Source organism: Parambassis ranga, chromosome 1 (genome assembly GCF_900634625.1).
Source record: "Parambassis ranga chromosome 1, fParRan2.1, whole genome shotgun sequence".
Taxonomy (NCBI): domain Eukaryota; kingdom Metazoa; phylum Chordata; class Actinopteri; family Ambassidae; genus Parambassis; species Parambassis ranga.
In genome coordinates this window covers 6,203,401-6,217,200 of record NC_041022.1, presented here as the reverse complement: position 1 = coordinate 6,217,200, position 13,800 = coordinate 6,203,401, and the positions used below count along the sequence as shown (strand labels likewise).

Sequence of the window (13,800 nt, the reverse complement as noted above, 5' to 3'; positions counted from 1 at the left end):
TTGAACATTCTGAACAGGCCAAGGGGTCAATCAGGTGACTCAGATTTATTGATAAAAATTAAAATTCGATTGATTGAAATAATCTCATAATTTGACAAAAACTATAGTGAAACCTTAAGACTTTTGTACAGCCACACTTCACCCCAGCAATTGTCTTCAAGAAAGCCTGAGTCACAACATTAAGACAGTTAATTTAATACCACAAAATGATCATAGTGTAAGATAGAGTCTGTCTTTATTTATCATTTTAAAAAGTGGAAATAAGTCACAGCGTGTTTACAGCCCTTCTGAATGGTATTAAAACGACCAGTCTAAATGCGGATGATGGGGTGTGTGCACTATCCTGTATGCACCATCATCCCATGTCTCTGACTGGTGATCAGCGTCTCTGGATCTAAAGTGGAAAAGATGTACAAGAAACAAAGCAGGAATTATTCCATTTCTTTTTATTTTACATCAGTGCTGCCCAAAGATACGTTCGATAAAAGTACGAAGGAGAGCAGCACTGAGGAAGCATTTACATCGGTGCAGTTAAAGTCTGGACTGACCTGCAGTTGTATGACAGATTGAGAGCGGAGTAGAGCTCAGGAGTGCTGGGGGTTTGAACTCTGGCTCTGCCCAGAGGTAATCCAGGAACAGCTGCAGCTCCTGACTCAGTGGATGATGGAGTGATGGGAAGACAGCCAGATATGTTGGTGGGCCCCCAACCTGAGAAATCAAATACACAGATGATGTGACATTTTGAGTGAAGTTATGTCACTACAATAAAACATCATCCTCACTTACTGAGACCGATGGTCTCTCTCCGGCTCGGGGCTCTGTGTCCATTGGGAGGCGAGTCACACAGATACTGCTGCCTCACAAGAGAAGCCTTTTGTTGTTCAAAGTCACGACGCTGAAAAACATTTATAATAATATGTGAAAACTGAAATCATACAATTCAGTCCCTCCCTTAAAAGTCTGAAGTCTGCCGCATGTTCTTCTCACCTCATGGCTTAGTCGAATGGCAGCCTCAGTGAAGGACTGCCGCTCTCTTTCAAACGTCCTCCTCTGATGATCGAGCTCTGTCCAACGCATCTGAAGACGATCCCACTCTTCCAGGAAGTAGGAATCAGCGATTTCAGAGGGAACTGGGGAAACAAGGCTGTCCTACAGAAAGGATTTCTATGAGCTCTTATGAAAGATGTGGGTGCGCCATAAACATGTGTTATACCTGCAGCAGCTGCTGTTGTAACCTGACCAGCTGTTGGTTCTCTTTAAGTTCAGATTCTAGCTGAGTCAGGAGCTTGTCATGGTCAGTGCCGGCAACAGTTTGGCCTACAGACCAAAAAAAACAAGCTTATAATTTTGATTAAAAAAATTGTAATATTTCACAGAATCACTCTCAATTTACCTTCTGACAGGACATCCAACAGTCTCTTCTGTACCTGCCTCCAACTCTGGATGACACCACCTGTCACATGTTCACCAAGCGCCACCTCAGCTTGATCCATCCTTTTGTCTCCATCTTGGGCGACATCCATGGACTCTGACAGCATCTTATATAATGTGTAAATGTATTTGTTATGTAGAAGAAAGGCTTTTCCGCTGCAAGACCTCCAGGTCCAGAACTCTGGACTTGAGCCCTCCTTATTCTTTATTGATTCTTTACAAACTATTAGTCTGGGGATCTGAGGCAGAATAGACTGCCTGGATGCAACTGTGTTGATATGATCCGTAGCTTGAGCTCTCAAAACTGACCTAGTTAACAGGCATGCTCAGTGATCATAATTTTTCCTGACCTGCTCCATGTTGACTCTGAGTGTATGAAGTAAAGTTGTGAGGCTGTGCCGAAGCTTCATGGCCTCTCTGAGCTCGGCTTCCCTGCGCTCCAGCATCAGACGCAGCGTCGCCTCCTCTCGTCTACAAGGTGGAGAAAACACAAGTGAAGAACAGAAAGAGGTGGAGAAAGGAAGTCAAAGACAACAGCTGAATACAGGTCAGTGGTGGAGAAAGTACTGAAGCTTGGTACTTAAGTAAAAGTACAATTACAGTACAACTGTATTCATAAATGTACTTGTAACTACAGACATTGTAGAAATGTAGTGGAGTAGAAAGTACAGATAATAGCTGCAAAATGTAATGGAGTAAAAGTATAAAGTATGCACTGACTGATTTTTACTTAAGTAAAGTATAAATACATAAAAAAATTACTTAAGTACAGTAACGAAGTACAAATACTTAGTTACTTTCCACCACTGAGACAGGTGACACACCTGGCAGTAGATCTGAATGATTTGATTGGTGGTTCCTTTTTGCCTCTGCCTCCAGGTGGAAAGTTCAGCACCTCTATGGCTGCACAGAGAAAGGGAGGATGTGAGAATTATTAACACAAACAGCTGTGTGTGGATTAGTGCGTGAGCCTCACATGGTCCTTTCTCTCTGTGTCTGTCAGTCTGCTGTGATAGTCGCTCCTTCAATCTGTTGCTGTGCAGCTCTCTGCGCCTCAACTCTGCCTCCTGCTGGTTACACTGCAGCTGCAGGCGGGCGCTCTAATAACAGGAAAGTTCTGTACTGTTAAGATGGAAAGGGAATAATGTGTAAATCTGTCACGCATGCATACGCCTTACTTTGGCCCGCTCACATTTCAGCATGTCCTGAAGCCTGGCCACATGCTCATCCATCTCTTTTAGCTGCTCCTACAAAATAAGAGTTTGAAAGAGGCACTAGAAGCACCCATGTTTTTTTAACTCACCCTGAGAGAGTCTCCCTGGTCTCTCTGCTCTTCCCTGTCAGTCCACCAGGAGGCACTGTGAGGGAGCTCATCATGATCCCTCATCAGATAGGACTCTGTAGGAAAAAAAGTTTAAATTACAGACAGTAATATGATGGTGAGCATGAAAGACTTTTCTGTTTCTGGCTTTTTCTGTTCCAGTACAGGGCTGTGGATCTTGTGTTTACATTTTAAGTGTAAGTGACAGTGTTACCCGAGTACTCCTTATGTTTTCCCGCCTTCCTCTGGGCAAACCTGGAAGCCATCTGCATGTGATAAAAAACAAACAAACTTACTCACAAATCCAACAGACATTCAGAAACATGTGACCAACATGTTGAACACAGCCATATATCCACTTTTATTTGTCCTTACCTGGACTGCAGTGACACTCCCTATTTCCTTTCCAGCTGATGGCAGTTTTACTAATTAACACTCACAGGAGACAGCGAGAAGACGAAACATTTTGAATTAAAATCAGTCAACCTGCTTCTTTAAAAAGCTGCTGTTCAAGTTAGATATTATTCCTCCAATTAAGGGTGTTTTTGAAGTTTCCTTAATGAGTGGAGCAAACCTAAGACACACCCACACTCCATGCACAGCTGATAACCATCAGATCATGGTTTTGTTTTTTCTGAGTGTGAGTGTGAAACAGAGCACACATGTATATCTCCATCAAAAATTCAATTAACTTTTTGGGTTGACAGAATTAAGTGAGTTACATTTATCTATAATAAACAATACATTTAATTAAAAAAATACAAAAGCTATTAATTTAAAAAAAAAAATCCAAGTGGCAGCTGTTTTTCTTTTTCAGATCCATAAAACAATGTTGAAACACTAAAGCAATCGTGCACCTTGTTAAACATCCCTCGCTTCAATATATTCAGCAGAAACATGAAATGAAATGAACAACAAATCAAATCTACACTTCATTTAGTGTCTGAAAAAGCACTTTAATTTTTAAAATTCCAGCCACAGTAACAGAGTTAATAAAGATACAGGCTGTAAAGGGTTTCTTTGATTGGAATATGATTCCATTGTGGAAAATAATTAATGCATCAAGTCACTGCAGCACTGCATTCATTAAATACAAACAATACTGGATCTGAACAGAGATATAATCATCTGTGTATCCAAAGTGATAAACTTTACATTTACTACCAAACAGTGTAAGGCCTTACTGTGTGAGTGTTGTTTTTGATTAAGACAGAATTGTGTATAGGCTAATAAAAGTAACCTTAATAGGCCGTTAGATATGTACACAGAAAAAAAAAGGACGGGGTGATTATACAAGAAGGCCCTGAACTGGAAGGGTGAGAATGTGTACCATTATGTTGTACCTCCGATTAATAGTAATACATTTAAAGAGATAATTCAGTGTTGTGAAGTGAAGTTGTTTGAGGTATTTATGCACAGTCAGGAGGTAATGCTGCAGCAGTGTGGAAAAGCAGATAGGAGGGTTTGTGTTGAAGCTAAGCAATGACCTGCTGGGTCAGCAGCAAAAACAAGTTTTAGTTCAACTGGACATTGTTGTAGGAGTTTTATCACTGCTATACTGACGGCATTCAAACAGCTGCCAATCTAAGCCTCTTAAGGCTACCAGACTTCATTAAAAAAACCCTGTAATTTTACTTATTGTGGAAATTCCTGGTCTAGCGCTGTCTCAATTTGTTAGTTTGCTTGGGTTATTGCATGATTTTGTAACACAAGTACATGTGTTACACCAATTCACACAGTACAACAACAATTCCTTTGTTGTGCAAAGGAAATTTACAGTCAGTCTAACAAGAGCTATTTAATGCTCTTATCACTTTACCTTGAAGTCAGGCAAGATAAAGTGATAATAAAATGAGCATAGATTTAATGCTTTATTATTATTTAAATAAGTGGGTCTTGTTATAGCTAAATGCATTTTGTTGTTGATCCTGCCCATAGAACTCAACAGTACTCCTGCCTGCTCTCCTAAACTGGCGTGTGCCGATCGCCATCTGCTGTAGGTAATACACTGACTGGAGATAAGCACCTCATACAACCTCACTTAACATTTCCATAAATACATGAGTAGTTTAAGACACCAGCTGTGTCTGTTGGCCACATGCACAGTTGAGTGAAATCTGTAGCATTTCATAAAGACACGCAATATGAAACATGGTGGATCACTGACGTAACATGTTCCTATTCTTGAACAGCACCTTATTTATATTAACGTTTGATTGTTCCTCCACCTGTCACCCAAAATACAAGAGGAACTTGCACTTCCAGTAGCCATCATCATCATCACAAGCTCATTTTCACTGACCGGACACTGTTGAGTCAGTAACGTGAGGCTGGACATCATGGTTAATCATTAGTCAAGTTAGTGTCAAGAACAACTTCTGTTTGTTTGTATTGAACAAGTAGAGTTAGGCCCTACTGTAATGTAACAGATGGGAATTATGATATCATTAGTTTTGGCAAAGATGTAGACCAATTACCCCCCCACCCCCCAAACCCATCAGCTTTGTGTGCATCGTCCCCGGAGGAGCTGCTGGTAGATCTACAGCGGCGTCAATTAGAAGTGAAGAAAGCCTTCAACGGACAAAAACCAGAAATCCTTCATGTTTCCTTCGGCTGCAGACAGAAAAAAGAAGGAGAAATAGTAAAAGGTAATTAGAACATTTAGCTGTATTTACCACACAGACCTTTTCTCACATGCTTTTTATTGCACCTTTGTTCAGCTCTGCTAGTTCATAAACATTAAACAAAACCAGCGTGTGACTCTTCTCAAATATCTCCAGCGCCTGCTCACCTTTGCATGCAACAGTTTGTGCTGTCACTTCCTCAGCTGTTTATCAGCACACAATTCAAAAATTCAGAAGAAAACTTATTTCTTCCGAGCAATTACTAAACTTCTCAATTGAGTAACAAAAGTGTTTGTGAGAACTGAATGTAAGCTGTTTGTACAGAGGTAGGTTTCCTCTTTTACAACATGACTGTTGCTTTGCTCTGGGTTCTACTGCAGTCTATAAATCTTTTAAGTTATAAACCTGTTGACTAAACCACAGCAATAAGACTAGTGACTCTACTATTATAAGAAAAAGCACCAAACAAACAGAAGCTGGAGCCATCAAAAGTCAAGGCACTTTCGCTTTAAAATAACCTAAAGGATTAAGACACCAGGATTTAAATTGTGCAGAGACTTATCTCCCAAACACAAGTCTACAGCCTGTAGTTGTTTAGCTCTTCTGTTATTCAAGCAAGAAAGAAGATTTTGGACCTTTGTCTGGACACATTTGAACACATTACCTGAGAAAAGTGTGATGGGATTACTCAACTTTCAGAGCAGTCTATGATCCAAACCAGCTTGTGCAACTCCAATTATTTATGTAAGCAGGGTTTTACATTGACGACATTTGGCCTCCATCCAAAGTGGTTTTGGCCCAAGCGAGTTACAGTAATTTATCAATCAAGTTGAAAAGGCAGAACATTCAGTCTCCACTTCACTACAAACTTTCTCACGTAGCACAAATAATGAAGGTATGGCAGAGTGATCTGGACACTTCATCTGCCATTGCTGGATAAATTCAGTGTTGTAAAGTTACAGCTTTAGGCTAAAAGTAGCTGGATAATATAAATTGGCAGGCTTTCCATGGTGCACATAAATTATCAGCGTGTGTTTCGGTCAGTAAACACTGGCTAATCAATGCTAAATTATGGCTAGCTGGATGTGGAGCCTCTGATGCCAACTGTAGCTGATGGTTTGTCCATATGAATTGAAATTATATGGTTCACACATTCATGGAGTGTGAGCACAGAATATCTGACATATGTTTAGAACCTTTGTGGAAAATATCATTTAATAAACCCAAGATTAAACTGGAGTTTATTAGCTAACATATCTTTGTATCAGCCCAAGTGATGCTTCCATCTTTTAAATGTGCCGTTAGCCTGCCACAGAGTATCCATCACAGTTTAATGTAGGTGGTGTTCATTTCCTCCCTGGTGTAATTAACATTAAGCCTCCCTCAGTCAGTGAATGAATGAAGACAGCAGGCCTACCTTAGAACAGGGAGCAGGGCTTTGGGGGTCTGAAGGGATTATCGCTGGAGGGGACCCCCATCAGGAGAGGATCTTTGGGGGCGTTTTGCACGCAGAAGTTTCTGAGATCAGCAGCGGCCTGGGACACCTGCAGAGACAGACATATGCTGTGTGTGTGAAAACACACATCTACCATACACACAAACACAGCCTGCTCCCCTTCCTGCCCATTCTCACAGACCCACTGTGTCGAACAACACACACAGGCGTGACTACTAAGTGACTTTTAGAGAAGATTAACCTGTTTTCTTCTTGAAAAGTGTTGTTTTTAACGCGTCACCTCCCAACTTCCATACTTTTAAAGTGAGTACCACACCTTTACGCAGACAAACTGACAGCCGGAAGAAACTTGTTCACTTGTAGCTGTGGTTTATTCGACCTGAAAGAAGTTTGTGTAACTTTGCGCACCACTTTTGTTGACTCTATGACGGTGTGTGTCATTTCTGTATCCGCCATTCAACAGCAGGTTAGCTCAGTCTTCCGTGTTTGTGTGTCAGAGCCGAGGGGTTCCGTACCTTGATCCTCCGGATACTGGCCTCTAACCGGAGCTGCTTCACGGCCCTTTGCGCGATGATTAAGTTGTTGCTGGCATTGTTGTTGGACATGACGGCGGCTGTCGGCAGATAAGAGCTGAGGGCTGTTTTCTAAAAACGGCCACAACAGAGCGGAAATTAACCCCAACGGCTGTAAACCCTAAACCCGAGAGGGAAACATCGCTCACTACATGCCCCGCCCCCTCTTGGCTACCAAGCTATTTTATTGGTCTATGGACGATGTCAATCAAAAAAGTAACACCAAAGCCACGCCCCTTTCAACACAAGCCTTTATTATGAGTTTCCTAGAGAGCAGTGCAGAGGGTGACCTTCAGCCACAACACAAGGATGAATTTCCACCTGTTTAGAAGTTACAGCGTGATATTCTTTCATCTGAGTGGAAAGATGGCGCAGTACTGATGAATACTGTCTTTGCCAGATAAATCTCACAGCTTCAGGTGTAGATCATCATCAGCATCAGAAAGGTGACTCATTTCAAAGGCTCCTTCAAAACCATATTTTTTCTCCTGGTTAGCAAACATATCCCAAGATTCATTAGACATGTGGTGGTTGAACTTATTTTTCAAGAGAAATCAGCAGGTCCTACAAAACAGCCGAAGACTTTTCCTTTTTAGCAACAGAACCAGCAAGTTAAACAGGAAATACTCCATACACTACACTGTCTCAGTCTACAAAGGCTGCTGTGCCTCAGGTCTGCAACACAAGCTTGTTCCTCGAACTGAAGGAAGGATTCTTACTCGATGTCTCCCTCTGCTGGTAGTGAGAATAATTACACAAATAATGATCACTTGCAGGTAAACTCACTTCCAATGAATCCCAGGATACTGTACGGTTCTGTTGTTGTTGTTGTTGTTTAACTCTATCTATATACTGAATAATTGTTTGGGCACTGTGTGGTCTTTGTAACTATAAAGTGTTTTATAGTATTTTAACCCTAACATTACTTTTTTTTATGTGAAGCATCAGAAACTTTCCTTTTCATCCTCTTAGTTTCACTTCCTATCTATGTTGTGGTTGTAATTCTCACTGTAAAAATGAGTTAAATGATAACACAACACGTAAATACATTGCATTTTATGAAGAATGTCATGTCTGTAGCAAAAATAAAAACAACACAGTACGGATTTTACATTATAATTTATTTATGATTTATTTTTGTTTTGTTTTAGTAACAAAAACAAGAAAAGACAGAAAAGTTTAGGACAACATTTCTGAGGTGCTTCCTGTAAAAATGTGCAGCAGCATGCTGGATTTCCAGCAGTGGATGAACGAAGCGGACACTGAGAAACTGTCAGTGGCTGAAAGGGTGCGTTCTGCCTCCTGGTGGGAGGTTCTTTTCTTCCGTTCTTTCAAGCTTCATCCTCCAAACCAGCCCAGACACTTTCCTTTTACCTAAATTGACTTTCGGAATTACCTTAGCCTTTGTGTAATTAAAATAACCTAAAACCTATCCCTTGTCTGCTTCTGGGTCCTTCAAAACTAAACATAAGACAATTTAAGACGGTAACATTTGCAGTTGGCATTATTCAGGTTGCAGGAATCCTCACACACCGTCCCCCACTGTCCATCAAAGGAGAGATCCACACTGGAGCTGGTTCTAGGATTGGTTGTGTCCACCTCTATTGACAAAGAAAATGATAAAAAAAGGAGGTGAAATTGTTTGATTTAGAGAACAACAGCTCATTTGTATTGTCAGGGAAATTAATGGATGTTAGAGATATTTGAAAAGGAACAATACCTGCACAGTATGCAACGACGCAGCAAATTGTCTGCACAAGTTTGTAGACATAGAAGTTTCCAGCTTCCAGTTTCCAGCAGTGTTTGACATAGATGTCGTTTGATCTACCATGGCAGCAGCCACTAGTCCAGGTAGCACACACAGAACGATTTACAATTTCACTGTACTGTGTGGGGTGAGGTTCTGTTATCCACAAGGGAATATGAGTTCCACATCTGTATGTTTCCACACACCTCTCTGGAATTCGAGCACTATATTGTCCCAGAAACAGACGATACCAGCCTTGCCAGGTAATGTAATAATCACCGTGCCAAGCATGAACATTATTACTGATTGAGTTATTTGTTGATCGCCACGTATCATTCAGTACAGTGTAGTGATCACATGGGTCAGCACATCGGGCAGACCCATTAATACTGATGCAGTCCTCGCCTAAAGGACAAACGCTGCTCCCACAGCTCATAAGAAGCCCATCTGCCAAAGAGAGGAGAGAATGGATTATAATTATGAGGCATGCAGAGTCACAGTTATGTGTATTTTGTGCAGTTCTGTCAGTGAAATTCCCAAATTAAAGTACTTTGGTACCTTAATTTGGGAATTACCACCACCTTACAGCTCCTGCAGGGTGGTGGTGCCAACAATGAGTTAGTAATGTCTGTATATCTTCATGTTAAAATGTCCAACTTTACAGCACAGATGAACATGATGACATATAATATTCAACTGTGTGACGGGTGACTTCTTTGTATAAAACTGTTACATTACATTAAGAACTATAGGTTATGCATCATTAAGAGTGCCTCCAAATCTGAGCCTTAACATGCTCAGAAAACCTATGGGTGGAAAACTTGGAGATCCTGGAGTGGTTAAAGATGGGTGTCATTACTGGAACCAGTCTCTGTGTGTGTCTATGTGTGGGTCCTTGTTCTTATTATTCATGATGTAATTAAATGGAATAATTATACATAAAAAACTGAATCAAGTAGTTTATAATTGTTGTGGCTTAACTACATTGTGACTTTGACACATAATTATTTTGAATTTTAATTACTCTTATAATAAGATAATAGATGAAAGGCCACAGCTGAGTGTGTCTGTCTATTACCAGTATTTAAGGATGCTCTGAAAATTTCATGAATCAAATCTATTCAGGCAAGCTCATGTCTTCATGTAGTTCATGTTCAGAATATAACTGCATGCTTCTGGGAAAATACAGGCCTGTTGTTCTCTGAATTTAGATTTACAGTATATAATAGGATTACATTAAAGAAAACACAGGAACATAATATAACTTGTCCACATGCAGTAGCATTTTGAGCACTCAGTTTAGTCCAATGTGGCAATTTATTCCTCCTTATGGCCCAGGACCATGCAGGTAATACAGAGAGAAGCTCAGAAAATATAAAGTAACAAGTTCATATTTGTGAGGAGCTGTATATTAATTGGAAGAGTTAAGATCCAAATGTTCCAATTAAACAATGTGTAACAAAAACAAGAAAAGACAGAAAAGTTTAGGACAACTTACCTGAAGTGCTTCCTGTCAAAATGTGCAGCAGCATGAGAGAAAAAACTCCCCAAGGCACTTCCATCATGAACCACATCCACAACACACACGTCCTGAAAAAGATGTTTTTAAAACTTTTTTTTTTTGATAATGCTGTCTTATTCTGCATTAATGTACATACTTAAGCTCTGTGGAAATCCAGCAGTGGGTGAAAGAAGCGGACGCTGAGAAGTCAGTGGCTGAGTGTGAGGACTTTATAGACCTGTTTCTGTGCAGAGGACAATTTGATGATGTGTGGTGTCCTGGTTGACTTTTATAGGACTCCTGGTTGTGTGCGATCTGCCTCCTGGTGGGAGGTTCTTTTCTTTCAGAATGGCTGGGTGTGGTTTCCTGGTGGCTGGCTGCTGGCACACCTGAGCCTCAACCACGCATCTCCACTGCTTATATGCTTTGACATGCATATAATTGGCACTGTCGCCTCACAGCAAGGAGGTTCAATTCTAACTGGGGCCTTTCTGTGTGGAGTTTGCACGTTCTCCCTGTGCCTGTGTGGGTTCTCTCCAGGTACTCCGGCTTCCTCCCACATTCTAAAGACGTGCTAGGTTAATTGGTCACTAAACATTGGTCACTAAACACATTTGCCCGTAGGTGTGAGTGTGGGTGTGAATAGTTGTCTGTCTGTGTGTTGCCCTGCGATGGACTGGTGATCTGTCCAGGGTGACCCTGATGGCCAATTTCTGTTTGTTGTAATGATCCAGGCTGTGTAAATTTCAAAGCATCTGTATATGTTAGGATGATAAAGCTGCTAGGATGAGCAGTGAAACATCTTCAAGAAAACTCTTCAAGTCCAGATGCCTTGCTTCAGCCTGGTTAACGAATATGACCTGGATGACTGAGAATCTTCATCAGCATATTATTATGAGGACAGCATAAATAACAAACCTGATATCACTGTAGGAGAAGAAAGAGGAGGACGAGGAGACCATGTCCAAATCCGAAAAACTCTGAGATTAGTCATATCTGTTACATTAAACACAGACATGATAAAATATAGAAGATGTTTTTACATTTACACTCATTTTCACAGTAAGATGTTTCTATGAAAAATGTTCATTGTTTTCTGGACTCTGAGAGGCACATCACTATGAAAAGCAAACCAACGGGATTCCTCAGAGATGTTGTTCTGATGTTGATCTGTTTGGGTTTTTCAGGCTTAAAAGAAACACATAGCATGAGTTTCTTCCTCATTCTTCAGCACTCCCAGAACCAGTTTATCTGCGTTTCTCCAGATAATCTCCATTTATCAGTTAAATCTCCATTTATCTGGAGTTCAGAGGAAAGAAGAAATAAAAAACACCTCCTCCTGATTATGGTCACAGGTGCAGCAACACATTCTCACAGAACACACCTCAGCTGAGCTGATAGCTGGGGGTGCTAACAACATGCTAGCTAAGGCAAGACCAACACTGTAACTTTCTGTAATTCTGAAATTTAAACATCCTAAGTCTTCTAGAGGGGGGCATATGCTGGAATTAGAAGCATGGACAGAGGCACCTCAACATACCCTCCTTCATCTCCGTTTGTACTAACAGACCACGCAGACATATTTCCTGACATGCAGCACTCCCTAAATTCCACCAGCATGTCAAATGCGCAACTAGTGGTGTGAACACTGACAAGGTTTACTCCAACATCAAACTGGGCTACAGGACTGAACCACTACAACACCTGGGCCAGTCCGACCATCTGTGCATGCTTTTAATTCCAGCATATGCCCCCCTCAAGAAGACCGCACCTACCATTACAAAGACTGTTGCAACCTGCCTCCCAGCAGCTGAAGGACCGCTTTGACAGGACTAACCTGGAGGTCTTTGAACATCAGGACCTGGAAACGTTCACAGACAAGTGTATTATGCTACATCAAGAACTGCAGACACTGTCACAGTGAACAAGCGCATCCGGATATACCCAAACCACAAACCATGGATGACCCAGAAGGTCCAGCAGCTACTTAGAGAAAGGAACTCTGCATTTAGGTCAGCAACAGAGACCAATACAACACAGCCCGAGCAAACTTAAAGAAAAGAGAGCCTTCAGAGGCCAAAGCAGACTACAGGAGGAGGGTTGAGGACCATCTAGGCAGCAACAACAGCCGGCAGGTGTGGCAGGTAGTAAGTAGGTAACATCGGAGGTGACCTCGCACTGGCAGAGGAGCTGAACATCATCTTTGCCCGCTTTGACGCCACAGCACCTGAAACAGCACAGCCCCACCAGGCCCACAGCAGCATGATTCTCACTCTTGAGGAGCATGAGGTGAGGCGCACATTGCAGGCTGTCAACCCGAGGAAGGCGGATGGTCCTGATGGAATCCCAGGACATGTGCTAAAGGACTGTGCTGACCAGCTGGCTGGAATCCTTACAAAGATCTTCAACCAATCACTCGCCCAGTCCACTGTCCCACCCTGCCTAAAGTCCTCCACCATAGTCCCCCTGTCCAAAAAGCCCCACATATCCAGCCTCAATGACTATAGACCATTAGAGGAAGAAGATGAGGGATGGACTCCTCAGGCCATGCATGATGATGGAAGTTCAGATAGCAGTGATGCAGGTTGAGGTCAGGGCTTATAGACTTGGCCTGGAAAAAGAATTCAGATATATTAGCCCAACATCATATACAATGGCAGTGTACAACATGCTGTCTTCTTTGAACTTCCTGTTTGTTTTTTGATTTTTATTTTACTTTATTTTTGGACAGTTTGTTGCCTGTATTGTTGTTTTATGGTATGCATTTTGTCATGATTGCAACCCAACTATAAGTAACTGAGCACATATCATCCACCAGATGGCGCCAGAGGAAAAGACAACAGCTCACCAAAGTTAACATAAGTTAAATAACACAATATGTAAATACATTGCATTTTATGTAGAATGTCATGTCTGTAGCAAAAATGAAAACAACACAGTACAGATTATAATTTTATTTATGATTTATTTTTGTAACAAAAACAAAAGACAGAGAAGTTTAGCACAACTTTTCTGAAGTGCTTCCTGTCAAAATTTGCAGCAGCTTGAGAGAAAAAAATCATCATGAACCACATCCACAACACACACGTCCTGAAAAACACAAAGATGTTTTTAAAACTTTACTTAACCTCTGTGGAAATCCAGAAAG

General features: G+C 41.3%; 2 protein-coding genes and 1 long non-coding RNA gene across 6 annotated transcripts; all 3 read right to left on the bottom strand.

Annotated features, from left to right (window-relative positions):
- Nucleotides 1–279: 279 nt before the first annotated feature.
- Nucleotides 280–3,270, bottom strand: LOC114437699 (afadin- and alpha-actinin-binding protein B). 3 transcript variants are annotated; one of them, XM_028408548.1, is made up of 13 exons: nucleotides 3,128–3,270; nucleotides 2,967–3,018; nucleotides 2,735–2,829; nucleotides 2,610–2,678; nucleotides 2,408–2,531; nucleotides 2,256–2,334; nucleotides 1,782–1,902; nucleotides 1,394–1,538; nucleotides 1,214–1,317; nucleotides 988–1,149; nucleotides 787–895; nucleotides 549–708; nucleotides 280–394 (listed from the first exon to the last, which is right to left on the bottom strand). In XM_028408548.1, the coding sequence occupies exons 2-13, from the start codon at nucleotides 3,016–3,018 to the stop codon at nucleotides 298–300; spliced, it is 1,317 nt and encodes a 438-aa protein (XP_028264349.1). In that variant the 5' UTR covers nucleotides 3,128–3,270; the 3' UTR covers nucleotides 280–297. The 3 variants fall into 3 exon arrangements, with proteins under 3 accessions (XP_028264349.1, XP_028264366.1, XP_028264358.1); XM_028408565.1 differs by having other exon boundaries at nucleotides 2,941–3,018; nucleotides 3,128–3,165; XM_028408557.1 differs by lacking the exons at nucleotides 2,967–3,018; nucleotides 3,128–3,270 and adding an exon at nucleotides 3,049–3,104.
- Nucleotides 3,271–4,301: 1,031 nt separating this feature from the next.
- On the bottom strand, nucleotides 4,302–7,562 carry LOC114441723 (guanine nucleotide-binding protein G(I)/G(S)/G(O) subunit gamma-5). Its single transcript, XM_028414782.1, has 3 exons — nucleotides 7,348–7,562; nucleotides 6,794–6,920; nucleotides 4,302–5,365 (listed from the first exon to the last, which is right to left on the bottom strand). Exons 1-2 carry the CDS (start codon nucleotides 7,435–7,437, stop codon nucleotides 6,795–6,797), a joined length of 216 nt encoding a protein of 71 aa, XP_028270583.1. The 5' UTR covers nucleotides 7,438–7,562; the 3' UTR covers nucleotides 4,302–5,365; nucleotide 6,794.
- A 1,343-nt stretch (nucleotides 7,563–8,905) lies between these two features.
- LOC114433803 (uncharacterized) lies at nucleotides 8,906–13,791 on the bottom strand. 2 transcript variants are annotated; one of them, XR_003670404.1, is made up of 4 exons: nucleotides 13,776–13,791; nucleotides 10,650–10,741; nucleotides 9,125–9,598; nucleotides 8,906–9,005 (listed from the first exon to the last, which is right to left on the bottom strand). It is a non-coding gene; the product is annotated as an uncharacterized LOC114433803 (long non-coding RNA). The 2 variants fall into 2 exon arrangements; XR_003670403.1 differs by lacking the exon at nucleotides 13,776–13,791 and adding an exon at nucleotides 10,810–10,901.
- Nucleotides 13,792–13,800: the final 9 nt, after the last annotated feature.